General features: G+C 36.2%; 1 protein-coding gene across 2 annotated transcripts in view; it reads right to left on the bottom strand.

Moving 5' to 3' along the window:
• cacna1eb (calcium channel, voltage-dependent, R type, alpha 1E subunit b) overlaps positions 1–14,137 on the bottom strand; it is a 76,197-nt gene that overhangs the window by 46,836 nt on the left and 15,224 nt on the right. For both annotated transcript variants that reach the window (XM_042717704.1, XM_042717705.1), the window contains exons 4-11: positions 11,365–11,468; positions 11,072–11,230; positions 8,832–9,022; positions 8,256–8,359; positions 5,919–6,034; positions 4,611–4,664; positions 3,843–3,923; positions 3,355–3,564 (exon numbers count right to left, since the gene is read on the bottom strand). In XM_042717704.1, the coding sequence (XP_042573638.1) occupies positions 3,355–3,564; positions 3,843–3,923; positions 4,611–4,664; positions 5,919–6,034; positions 8,256–8,359; positions 8,832–9,022; positions 11,072–11,230; positions 11,365–11,468 (1,019 nt within the window). The remainder of the gene's footprint in view (positions 1–3,354; positions 3,565–3,842; positions 3,924–4,610; positions 4,665–5,918; positions 6,035–8,255; positions 8,360–8,831; positions 9,023–11,071; positions 11,231–11,364; positions 11,469–14,137) is intronic.

The raw sequence follows: 14,137 nt of genomic DNA, 5'->3' as shown, positions 1-14,137 counted from the left end.
AAAATCTGCATGACGTTGGTCACTTATTCAACAACATATTAAGTAACAGATGGTGCTCCAGTTATATACGCCATGGGCTGTTTGACTTGCATTAGACAAACCCTGAGGCCGTCTACTGATCATTTTCTGAACTCTCCACAAAACTTATTTTCAAACAATGAATGTGATTAGTAAACTGAATGACACTGGTCTAATGCATCTGGTAAAATACAACCCTAAGGGCCAGATTTACTAACAGCCAGCGCAAACCCCCTTTGATGTAAAAAAAAAAAAAAAAAAAAAACCACTGTCAGGATTTACTAAAGACACAGTGAATCAGCAGTTATTTTTAGCGGCTGACCTTATTGCATATGCATTTGTATGAGTTTCCCTTTCAGATGCTTAATTTATGGAAGGAGAGTATTTAAATGAATCATGCAATGTTGCTTAGGTCTTGCGGCAGTACATTTTTTTTTGGTATTTGCACCATTTTTTATCACCCCTAAAAAATCATGTCTTAACCCATGCTCTTGGTAGATTAGATTGGTCATCATGGAAATATGCTGGTTGTGTCTGTGTTCTTTTTATTTGCAAATTGTCAGTAAATCCCCCACATAATTTTACACTTTTTTACTTTTATGGGTTTGTGCTCTCATACAAATGTGCCCTGTTTAGAAAATCCGTCCCTAAGATGTTTAAAGGAACGTTTGGGAATATTTTCTAAATGTCAGCTTTGGTTTCTTCCAGTTATTCCAGTTTCCCTCACAGTCCAAAGGCATGTGGGCCTAGTTACTCAGAGATGTTAAAATTGCCTGAAGGTGTTAGTGAGAGTGTAAATGTGTGAGTATGTATTAGTTCCAAGGTGTTTCCCGTGTTGAGATCAGCTCCAGCACTCCCCTGTGACCCTACAAAGAATAAAGTATAATGTATACGGGCATAACTGTTTTGGAGAGGACAAGTGTCTTTCAGGTAGGATGGGGCATGTGTATAGGGGTAAGAAACAGGGAGATGATCTGTTTAAGTAGCTTGAAAGCCCAGGAAAACTGTTTCTTAGGCTTGCTGTCTCCTCTTGATGGTTGTAAAGGGAACAGACCAGGGGCGGATGCTGTCCTTCAAAATGTGTGCAGTTTCTTTGGGGGCAGAGTGAATGCCTTAGACTTTGGCTCGATCTGCTGATGCGTTGTGCAGTCTATGACATCGGCTGTAATGTCTTTCGGTTCACAGTTGTCAAACAGTATAACAGGTTCTTCCATTGACACATCTGTAGAGGTTTGTGAGGATGAGTGTGCTCATGTCAGCCTTTCTGAGTCTCTTGTGGAAGTGCAGTCAATGTTGGTCCTTTTTTTTTTTTTACCAAAATGGGGATGTTTGGTAAGGTTTTTTCTGTTACAAGGATACTCCACCCAAAAATGGAAATTCTCAGATGTGCTGTATATGACTTTCTTTCTTCAGATGAAAAATAATCCATCTCTGTGAGTCCATATGCTGCAAGTGTATTGGATGCCTAAAGTTGACATCGCACATAAAACATCACAAAGTAAACATGATGGTAATTCATACAACCGCAGTTAATGAATCAATTTACGTCAAGTATCAACTCAACCCATGTGTGACAGTTGGCCGGAAGCTATGGTTTATAGTTAAAAGATTTAAAACCTTCTTTTCCCTTCAGAAAATAGGATTACGGTTTTGTTCTCTTTGTGTGGTATTTGAAGCGTCCACTTTGGAAGTGAGAAATGATGAGAGAATTTTCATTTTTGGGTGTAGTACCCATTTTACCTCTTTACTAGGGTGACCAAATGTGCCATTTTCCCAGGACACGTCCTGGCCAGGATTTCTATTTTGCCTAAAATATCCAGGTTTTGGCTTTGGTTTCCTATTTTCATACTTAATGAAGGTAATGATTGTTTGACCAATAACCTACAGACATTGTACGTAATCGAGTAATCATGGTGCGTGAGAAAGGTGGGATCTACAGAGAACGGTCAAAGCGATGCAAATACTTGTACATATTAGTGTTGGACTTGAAGCAGCACTGAGCGTACCGATCTGTGTATGACATCAAAATACTGTGAGAGCGATTCAAAAGCACAAGAAGCCGTCTGCTCTCTAGAGCTCTCACGGTACTTTGTCATACAACAATTGATCTGCGCAGCACAAACAAAGCCAAAACGTGGATATTTTAGGCAATATAGAAATCCTGGCCAGGACGTGTCCTGGGAAAATGGCATGGTGACCCTATCTTTATCTCAACATCACCTTGGTAAAATAACCATCTCTTTGGTTTCAATGAAACTTAGTGCCAGATTGTTGTCCTTGCACCAAAGCTAAAGCTCTCTCGCCTCATGTCTGCATGCTGTCTTGAAGTTGTGTGAAAACACTGCCACCACTTTGTTGACTGAGATGTCATTATCCAAGAGATCCTTGACTCTCTGTCTATACATACCCTTGAATTTCATTATTTTGTTTTGTCACCAGATCTGTAAAAAACTGCAAAATGTGTCTCAAGTAAGGAGTCAAGCAAGGAACCTGGGCATGTATCCATAGTTTTCAGTTGAGTAATATGGTTACAGTCATCTACACAACTGTCAATGTTACAATGGGTCATAATCCTCAACAATCAGTGGTAAGGCTGCTGCACATGTTGATGGATGTCATGACTAATTTTGTGGCTGATATGCATGGATCTGCAGTGCAGAAAAGAGTGGGGGTGGAGAAATGCTCTGAACATTGTTCTCATAAGTTAATGTAGATTTGACCAAAGATGCCCAAAGTAGGGATAAAGACATGCTATGGGGGCGAGAGCTGAGTCCAAATCATTAGGGCTCATTCTGCTAGATTTATCTGCTGCTTATGTCACTGTGATCCTCCTGTCAAATCAACTGGTCACTGGTGTTCCTCAGGGATCAGTTCTTGGTCCCCTCCTCTTCTCTGTATACACTACATCACCGGTACCCATCATACAGGCAACATGATTTTTCCTATCATTGCTATGTTGATGACACACAGTTTTATTCTGGAGGTCATAATATAAATGGGGAAAAAATGGTTCTATTAACACAAATTAGCATGTTTGTATAGCTCAGGAGAGGCCGCTGTGTCCAAGCATGCTTTTAACTTACCAGATGTTTATGCATTATTTGAATGCATTATTATTATTAACATCCTACACTAATCTGATGCAAATCTGAAAACAAATGCAACTTAAGATATTTGGTCAACAAAACCTCATATACACCTGATGAATGATAAAACTAGTACAACTGCTTGCACAGAGTTCAAATGTAATGCCAATGAATTCATACCATTTATGAATTATTATAATGATTATTACTATTAGTACAGTAGTAGTATTGGGGTGCATGAGATACTTACACTGAATAATAGTGAGCCATTCCGGTTGGTTGTGATGAACGATGGAAACACAAATGGTGTTGAGCGCCACCAGACTGAGGACTATCCAATAGAAGCTGTCGGTTTTAACCATGCGACGAATAGATATCCGCAACATGCGTTCCTTGCGCCGCAAGTAAGCAGCGGGCCCTCGTCTCGCTGTCCGTATACCAACCCTCGGGCGGGGGCCACCTGACACCCCCCCAAAAAATATTAAATATATCCATAGTCTCACAGAATGTCATTAGAAATGTCATCTTTGTTTCCTATTAGAATGTCAGCAGCGTTATTTCAAAAGCCTGAAAAATGGAGATGAGTTTATGGAATATGTGTTGACAGTGGTTGTTTATTTCCTTTCAGACAAATTGCTAAGATGACACATTTTGAATCGTATCTCAAACATAAAAAAGATTTCACAGTGTAAAACATGTCAAGTCAAAACAAAGAGGTGGCATTTATATTATACTCACCAACTGTAGAGACTTCAGAATATTTCTCCTCTCCTGGTCCTCGACGCCTTGCATTTTTCTTGCTGGTGGCCCGTTTCAAAACTAAAAATGTAAAGGGTTAAATGGAATCACTTGTTGGCCTTATGTTTCTTATTATAAAGGTTTAGTAGTTAGAAGAATACTGTCTGGAAGTATTTGTTGTAGCTGCTATTACCCAGCTAACTAAGGAACATTCTTTTAAAAGCTATATATGATGTTCTTTGTACCTGATGAACGTTATAAGAAACATTATTGTAACCCTTAAATAATGTTAGAATCAAAACAAGAAAACTGGACATTTTAACATTCTTAAAATTTAAAAAAAAAAATGTTTAAATTGTGCTATATTTCGGGTAAAACCATTGTAGTAGAATTTTTTAAGAAACCTTTAAAAATGTTCTAATCACAAGAAAACTGGACATTTCAACATTTTAGAAACAATGTTTGCACCACATTTTTATAACCTAAATTTGTTATGTGGGTATAGTCTGACAAATGCAAAAAATCATTTCTAACCTATGGACACATTTTCAAAATTATTTTCTTAAAATAGGTAATCTATGTTTATAGGCTCAGCCTAGAAGAAAATTATGCTATCCCCAGGTTATAAATATATGATTATTAATGCATAATAATCAACAACAGCAGTCCTTAAATCTGATTTTTTTTTTTTTTTACATTTTTAAATTCACATAAAGGTCTTGCATTTTAGTAACACATTTATTTGTACTATCAAAATGAAATTCATACCATCTAATGCTGATCTCCCAGAATTCTTGTTTTCTTCTGCAAGCATTACTTCCTCTTTAGAGAGAGAGAGAGAGAGAGAGAAAAAGAGAGAGAGAGAATTGATATGATATATTAACAATGAAGTAATATAATTAACTCAACATTAATTAAATCAATTATTGGTTTATTCACTTTGGTTTGTGGAAAAAAAAAGACAATTTGTAGGCCCCTTAACAGTGATCTGCTGTACTGTAGAAGCATCAACTATTCTGAGCACAGACAGGCACATATACAAACACTCCAGTCAGTGAGTCAGTGTCACCTTTCCGTTGACCCTTCACTGCGGTGGGAGAATGAGCAGCTTCACACACTCGTGTTCACCTGAATGTAGTGTTCAGGTGGTGGGTGGCAGGGTGAAATGTGAAAAGAGTAGTGTAGGTGTAGTACACAATCAGAGCACGGTCTGTCACTGAACCTGGGTAAAGACAGTGAAACTTCGCTAGCCTGGCTGAAATTACTGAGCCAAAAAAATGATTTCAAAAAGCCAAAGATTACAAACAATATTGCATTTTAAAACAAGTTTGATGTGATGTTTTTATCAGCTGTTTGGACTCTCATTCTGACTGCGCCCCTCCATTGCTGAGCAAGTGATGGAATGCTACATTTCTCCAAATCTGATGAAGAAACTAAATTTTTTTTGGATGGCCCGAGGGTGTGTAAACTTTCAGCAAATTTAAATTTTTGGGTGAACTACTAATTTAAAAGAATCATTCAATGCCAGGCCTAATGGTTAGAGACTTGGACTTGTAACCAGAAGGTTGCAGGTTTGAGTCTCGGTGCTGGCAGGAGTTGTAGGTGGGAGGGAGTGAATGAACAGCACTCTCTTCCTCCCTCAATACCCATGGCTGAAGTGCCCTTGAGCAAGGCACTGAACCCCCAGTTGCTCCCCGGGCGCTGGATATAGCTGCCCACTGCTCCGGGTGTGTGTTCACGGTGTGTTCATTTCTCACTGTGTGTGTGCACTTGGATGGGTTAAATGCAGAGCACCAATTCCGAGTATGGGTTATCATACTTGGCAAATGTCACAACTTTTCACTTTAATAAACCAATGCGAACACTAGAATGCATGCAAGAGCTACATACATCCTTCATTACAAACTCCAAGATACATCTATAAACATTTTATTGTTCTGTTCTTAACAAGAACAACAACAAATTGTACAGTTGTACAAATATTTTGCAAACACAGACGAAGTCCCCAAATCTACTTTTTGAAAGCATTGAAAAATGCCAAATCCGAATATTTTAGATTAAAATGAATGTCAGTACCTGCTCGGTCAATCCAGGCCCGGTAGCCGTTGAGTTCTCGCTCCACCTGTTGCTGGCGTCTGAGCTTCATGAAGGCACGTCTGTTCTCCACCCTCTCTCTCTCTTTAGCAAACTCCCTAGAGAAAGATTTAGGAAACATTCATATAATAATTCAATAAACAATCAATAGTATGGACATAATTTAAGTGCTTCTCAGGGTTTGACCTTAAAGGCGTGATCAACTGAGAAACGCTGTGGAGGCAAGAGCAGCTACAGTAATCAATCCCCAGTACACTTGTCAGCCCACCCACCACAAGGCAATAATTCTCTCATTCAGTCAATTCTTCAAAATAAGCACTCATTTTTACAAATCAAACCTTGAAATTATTGGATGAGCATAAGATTAAAAATCAGTTGAAAAATCTGTAGATGCTTTTCCTTGCAATTACAATGAATGGGGACTGGAGCCTTCAAGATTTGCAAAAGCACCAAACAAACATCTTAAACGTATAATCAAGCAGGATTTATAAATGTAAATGTAAGACTTTTTAAAGATCAATTAAAGAAAATTATATATATATATATATATATATATATATATATTATATGTCAATATGATATATATATATATATATATATATATATATATATATATATTAGGGCTGTCAAATGATTAATCACGATTAATCACATCCAAAATAAAAGTTTTGTTTACATAATATATGTGTGTATACTGTGTATATTTATTATGTATATATAAATACACACACATGCATGTATATATTTAAGAAGAATATGTTATGTTTATATATTAAATATATTTATATATAATATAAAATATAAGAATATAAATATATAAATGTATATACATGTAAATATTTTCTAAATATATAATTTATGTGTGTGTATTTATATATACATAATAAATATACCCTGTACACATACATATATTGTGTAAACAAAAACTTTTATTTTGGATGTGATTAATCATGATTAATCATTTGACAGCACTAATATATATATATATATATAATATGTATACATTATATATATATATATATATATATATATATCTATATATATATATATATATATATATGTACTGTATATATGGTTTTAGATTTAGTTAACTATAATAACCCTGCTTTCAACAGATCTACTTTGTTTCTTTATTGATTTCACAAAAAGTAAACACATAATATAAAAAAACAGATAAAACAGAAAAAACAAATAACCTACATTCTAACTACTAAACATTCTAACTCAAACATAATAATAATAATAATAAAAAAAAAAAAAAAAAAAAAAAAAATAAAAAAAAAAAAATTAAAATGATGCTTTTCCTCAAAAATAGAATGAATGAATGAATGCTGCATTTATATAGCGCTTTATTGAAACATAAGAAATCATGTTTTCTGAGAAACAGATTAAAATGCAGTAAGTTTCTAAGTAAGTTGCATCAGATCCTCCTGTCTGCTCTCATCACTGGGCATCAAAGGGATTCCACTTCTCTGGTTTGAATCCTATCTCACTGGTAGGTCTTTCAGGATGGCTTGGGGAGAGGAGGTATCCGAAGCACATCAACTGGTCACTGGGGTTCCTCAGGGATCAGTTCTTGGACCCCTCCTCTTCTCCACATACATGACATCACTGGGTCCCATCATACAGGCACATGGCTTCTCCTACCATTGCTATGCTGATTATACACAGCTCTATCTCTCATTTCAACAAGATGATCCAACGGTAGCTGCATGGATCTCAGGCTGCCTGGAGAAACATCTCTGCATGGATGAAAGATTATCACCTACAGCTCAACCTGGCAAAGACTGAGCTTCTTGTCTTCCTGCCACTCCAACTCTACAGTATGATTTCTCCATACAGCTAGGTCCTTCTACAATTACCCCATCAACTTCAGTCAGAAATCTTGGTGTAACCTTTGATGACCAGCTGACCTTCAAAAACCACATTGCAAAGACTGCTCGATCTTGCAGGATTGCATTGCACAACGTCAGAAAGATCAGGCCCTTTCTAACGGAGCATGCGGCACAACTTCTTGTCCAGGCCCTTGTCATTTCTAGGCTGGACTACTGCAATGCTCTTCTGGCTGGACTTCCATCAAACACAATCAAACCTCTACAAATGATTCAGAATGCAGCCGCACGACTGGTCACAAGTCACTTTTGCCTCCCTTTGATGCTTCAAAACTCCAGTCCTCATTTATTGTAGTTACATGGGTACAACATTATATTAAACATATTAAAATTACTTTGTTTTTAATGCCAGAAATCTGATTTGGAACAGCATGAGCATGAATAATGACAGTTCCAATTTTGATAAAATATTTGTGTAAATTCTTACCCAGAAAGGACACCCAAGACAAGGTTGAGCACAAAAAACGAGCCGATAATAATGAGAGGAATGAAATAAATCCAATTCCATGTGGGGCCCAAAGCATCATTAGTCTGTGGAGAAAAGTAAAGCTTTAGTTGAAAACTATGGAAGCCGATAGGGACTAGAAACTCTTTGGTTACTAAAATTCTATAATTTTGGTAACCAAAAAAGAAGAAATACATTCTTCTGTGTTCAACAGAAGAAAGAAACTCCCTTGTCATATTTCGCAAAGGTATTCAGTTAAAGACATCATATTGTCATATTTATCACTGCATTTTAGAAAAAATTATTCAGTTAAAGACATCATATTCTCAAAATTATAACAAAAACAAACAAAATCCTTGTCATATTTCGCAAAGGTATTCAGTTAAAGACATCATATTGTCATATTTATCACTGCATTTTAGTAAATAACTTTATATGCTAGTCGGTATATGTTAATAAAGACAAACAATGAGTATCAATGAGTATGAATGTAAATATTATCCAGTCAGTCAACTATAGAACTGACTTTTTTGAAATGTTACTGCTGTAGGAACTCACATTGTACAGGACGGCAGTCCATCCCTCCATAGTGATGCACTGAAATACTGTTAGCACTGCAAACAGGATGTTGTCAAACTGAGTGATGCCATCATTGGGCCCAATCCAGCTGCCACTGCAGGTGTATTTCTCAGGACACTTCCTCACTCCACACGCAAACTCCACCTCAGAAGAGTCCACCGTCTCGTTTTCTGAAAGAACAGCAATATTACATGATGCATTCAGTGACTACACTAATATAACAAATTAAATGATTGTAAACATGTTTTGACTGCCATCGTTTTGATAAACAGCATTATTATAATTTTTTTATCAAACGTGAATACAGGATATTTGTGATGCTTTGTTTTCTTTACAGTTAAGTTTACATTAAATTCATCAGTTAGTTGCAGAGTGATCCTCCTCATCTAAAGGGGCGGTGTCTTCTCAATTGTAAGGCTGCATCTGAGTGAAGCTTCTAGACTAGAGTCCTCAGCAGCATTAAGCACTAGAATATGCGCTAACAGGGAACTTTGGTGACTAATATCCTTTTAGTAATGTTAATAGATTGTTCATTTAAAAATAAATGCATAAATAAAAATAGAATGTTCGTTCAGAGTTATCTGCTCTTTAATAATGTTCTCTAAATGTTAGTACAAAAACATTATTTGGAACTTTTTCTGAAAAGTTTTAGTTTGGCATTGATCTAACGCTTTTTAAATGTTGCTACTTGTTTCAGAACGTTCAGAGAACATTCAAAAGTAACGTTCACATAATGTTTACAAAATAACAAAATTGAATGTTTCCTTAACATTCATGTAATTAAGAAAAAAAACGGCATTCTGAAAACTTTCTAACTTAATGGAAATGTTGGCATTTTTTTTTTTTTTCTGAAACGTTTTAGTTTAGAAGAACATTCAAAAGTAATATTCCCATGTTTGCAAAATGATGAAGTGTTTCCTTAATGTTTTTATATAGCCAAACATTTATTTATATAAATTTATCGTTTTTGGACATTCAGAGAACATTCAGAAAAACTTAATATGAATCACAAATCATTAGTTCATGGAATTTTTTTCTTCAATGTTTTAGTTTGTGTAACATTAAAAAAAAAAAAAAAGGTACTACTTGTTTTAAAATGTTCAGAGAACTTCCAAAAAGTAACGTTCCCATAAAGTTTGCAAAATGATAAAATGTTCTCTTAATATTTGTATATATCCAAAAAAAAAAAAAAAAAAAAAAATTAAAAGTTTTTAAAAACTTTAAACATTGTTCATGTAACTTTTTTTTTCTGAAATGTTTTAGTTCATCTGGGATTTTTTAAATGTTACTTGTTTCAGAATATTCAGAGAACATAATGTTCGCGTAATGTTTGCAAAATGTTAAAGTGCAATGTTCCCTTAACATTTGTATAACCAAGAAAAAAAAAAAAAAAAAAAAAAAAACCTTCATAAATGTTTCCGCCCCCACAGTCAAGGCATGAAAATACTTTTAAAAATGAATCTGGGAAAATTACAGTACAATGCAGTACAGTGAATAACAACCATAAACAGTTTATGTGATTAACTTAGAACAAAACAAAAGCAAACATACGCCTTTTTGTCTTGCATTTCATAATGAAATTGGACGAGCTCAGTGCCGACTCATCTTCTGTAAATTCTTTTTCATAATTATGTGCTAAGGACTGTGGGTGATTGGAGGACACACTTGATGAATGATCAAAATATGCTGAATGAAGAGCGCAAAATGAAGGCTGCCTTCCAAGGATCCTTCAACCTGAGACAGCCTTCGGTGCGGTCTTACAAGCACGCAGCCTTCAGATTGAGAAACACCCTAGATTTCACCTCAGTCACAGTGTGAACGATGTGCATGCTGCCATCTTTCTCCATTGATGGCAATTCAAAAAGGTTTGTTTATTCAGACAAAATAAGATTACTAATAAAATTAGATGCTGTACCTACTCTGGTTCTTTTTGGGAGTGTAAAATAGATCCACAGTATGTATTTCTTTGTCTGCTGCTTTTGATATCACAGTGAGAAGCTTGGGACTGTGGTGCTGTCAACCAATCACATTTGTCAAGATAGGATTTTCCAGTGGTGTTTGAATGATAAATCACATGCCGTTTTTGCGCACGTGATTGGCTTAGAAAACTTGGCAGCAGAACTGAGCACCCAGAATCAAATTGCATATCGCATGGCAGCTCCAGTATGCTGCAGCATTCCCGTTTCATTTGAGTTAAAGGCTGAAAAGATCCTCCATACCGAGTATATCTGGAGAGGGCAGGCAAGTGTGGTGTAATTTGCCACTGTAAAACTCCAGACCGATGATAGCGAACATCAGGATGGCGAAGAACAGCAGAAGGCCGATCTGCAGCAGCGGCACCATCGCTTTAATAATGGACTTCAGAACTATCTGTAAACCTGAAGGAATTCATCTGGATTAGTGCAAGCACTTCTGGCCAATACTTTAAATACTAAAGACTGTGTGTCATGTGTGACAAAATGATTTTAAATATTATTGATATGGTGGATAAATAATGAGATGAGATACTTACTAGGGATACCGGAGACTAGTTTGAGGGGTCTGAGCACACGCACAGCTCTCAGGGTCCTCAGATCCACAGGGATATTCATATGAGAGCCGGCAGTGGCCAGAATCCTGCAGACAGAAAATAAAAGGGGGAAAAAAAAACACAAGGAAAAGGGAAATAAGGCTTCATTCACATAACCGTTAAAGGGACAGTTCACCCATAAATGGAAATTCTGTCATCATTTACTCATCCTCAAGTTGTTAAAGTTTCTGCATTTTCGTCAAAACTCCCATTATAATCAATGACACAGTTTACACTGCTCACCGAGTCTCCTGTTTACATCATGTTTTCACTCTATTAGATCTGATGAAAGACTGAGATCATTGAAAGTACTGTGTGCTCAGTAGACATGACTGTGTTACAGCTCTGCAACCTTTGATGAGACGGAAGGAGGTCTAAATGTAATGCTACAGAATAATTAACACTTTTCACCAATAGTTTATCTAGGCAGCAGTGATAGTGAAAATGCAAGAGTCCCAGACGTAATGCTCATTTCATATGCAAAGACGTCAGCCAATCACAGCCGTGGTCATCTACACTAAAGTCTAAAGGTAGACACGCCCTTTCAACAACGATGAAATCAGAGATTCTAAATTAAATTATATCTAAATTAGGGCAGAGGGTTTGAGAGAAAAAAAAAAAAAACCTTCATAAGATTGCTAGTACACCTCAGGAAATATTATAAAATAATAATAGTATTAAAAAAAAATGCATTTAGTTTTCTTCCCTATTGTGAGGTGCATCCAAGAGAAATGGCTTTTTGAATGAGAAAAAAAAATATATATATATAGGGCGGGACGTGATTTTGTGAATCTGGGATTGATTGAATCATTGAATTGTTCTTGTTTGCTGTTGCTGGATCTCATGTGGGCGTGTTGCATTTTTGTTTATTTATATGAAAGGTTCCGGAGGCACATGCATTAAAAAAAAATTTATAAAAATAATAATGCACATGGATAATTCATTTAAAAAAAACAAAAAAAAAAAAACCCACTGCAATATTCCATGAAAAAAAGAATAGTCAGTTTTGATCTTAGGGTGACTTTAAATGAGCGGATACTATGGTAAGATGTCATGTACAGTACAGAATGCCAGTCGTTTATCCTGATATGTGCTACATTTAAAAGGTCATGTGAACAACCTCACAAAAGAAATGGGAAGTGGGCACTTTGGCATCGGTGCCAGCTGTTACAGAGTGAGCCCTTCCCAGACACCATACGGTGACAAACACATTAGACAACAGCATCTGTGAGCACGAAGACAATTACTAATATTGAGGAGGAACCCAAAGTAATGAACTAAGGGATAAATCTGAACAAGAGAATATAAATGACAGTATGGAAGAGGAAAAAGGAAAAAGCGAGCATGAGAAAGAGAGCGAGCCGTGGAGCGAGTGAGTGGGTGAGTGGATGAAAGCATTGCTCGGGGGTGTAAATGGTGTGAAAATTCAAGGTTGTGAATCTTTCTGTAGCCTCCAGAACTGCAGCACGTCCGTACTATTGTACATCATGATTTGCATCAACAAATCCTTCATATCAGGAACAGAGAGGAGCCTGCTTTATTATGCCTTTTTATAAACATCCGCTTTTCTTACGGGAGCTTTCAATCTGTGATTCAAAAGAACTTATGTAATGCTTCCTGATCAATCAATGGAGAAAGTACAAAATGTACTGCGTTTAAACCATAGGAGAGTCTGTTTAATAATAACCTTCATCTAACTGTACAGAACCTGTGCTTCCTAAGGCTTATATATTAAAGGCTTTTTCTAACTGAACCAATTTTGTTTTGTGCATGTCATAATAATCAATTACGTTTGTACCTTTGTGTCATTTCACACATTTCTATCAATCAGTGTAACATGACCAAACACTATTAATTATTTCACAATTTGATTTCTTTGTACCTGTCGGTGAAAAAGCTGAAATGCAAACATGAAATGAATATGGGCTCACCCACACATGAACACCTACACACAGCGCTGAACTGAGCTCTGAGAGCCAGTCAACGGGGAGGAAGATGGAGGAATAACATTATCAACACTTAGTGGTGAATCATCAGCATATCTGCAGCAAATGCTTCATGTTTCACACACTATGAAAGAAAGGCTTCATGCCGAGTCTACGCTGCATTCTCAACATCTGAGCACACTGTACGCTCATGCAGCTTTGAAGCAGCACACCGTTGTCCGCTTCCTCAAGACATGCAGCAGAACCTGCTACAAACCTGCTGTAATTAGACAAATGTCATTAATATTTCATCCCGTTCTATTAACCAATATCTTTGCTTCTGACCTACGATGATCCGATTCAACGATACTAATAAGCAGAAATGACACACTTGTGTTTTATTTTTATTATATTGCGGAATAGTGTTGAACTTTCTTCTCCTGCACCATATTCTTCATGCAATTCGTTCTCTGCTGTACAGACGTGAATGTACTTTTCCTTCAGCCTGAGGCCTATTCATTTCACTTTTGGAGTGAAAGGGCTTTTACATTTGAAAAAGAAGAACTTTTTATATATCAGAAGCAAACAAGCAAGCCCTGTCCAGATTTAAAAAGTAACACAATGCATTACTTTCCATTAAAATTAACTATGTAATGTAATTAGTTACTGTTTTAGGGAGTAACGCAATACTGTAATGCATTACTTTTAAAAAAAAAACTCTCCAAAACACACAAAAACAAAAATCAAAAATAAATAATTTTTTAAAAAGTTACTTTTGTTTATTGAATATT

Source organism: Cyprinus carpio, chromosome B2, assembly GCF_018340385.1.
Source record: "Cyprinus carpio isolate SPL01 chromosome B2, ASM1834038v1, whole genome shotgun sequence".
In the NCBI taxonomy this organism is placed as follows: Eukaryota; Metazoa; Chordata; class Actinopteri; order Cypriniformes; family Cyprinidae; genus Cyprinus; species Cyprinus carpio.
Note: the sequence above shows the minus strand (reverse complement) of the source record. Positions and strands in the feature narration are given on the sequence as shown.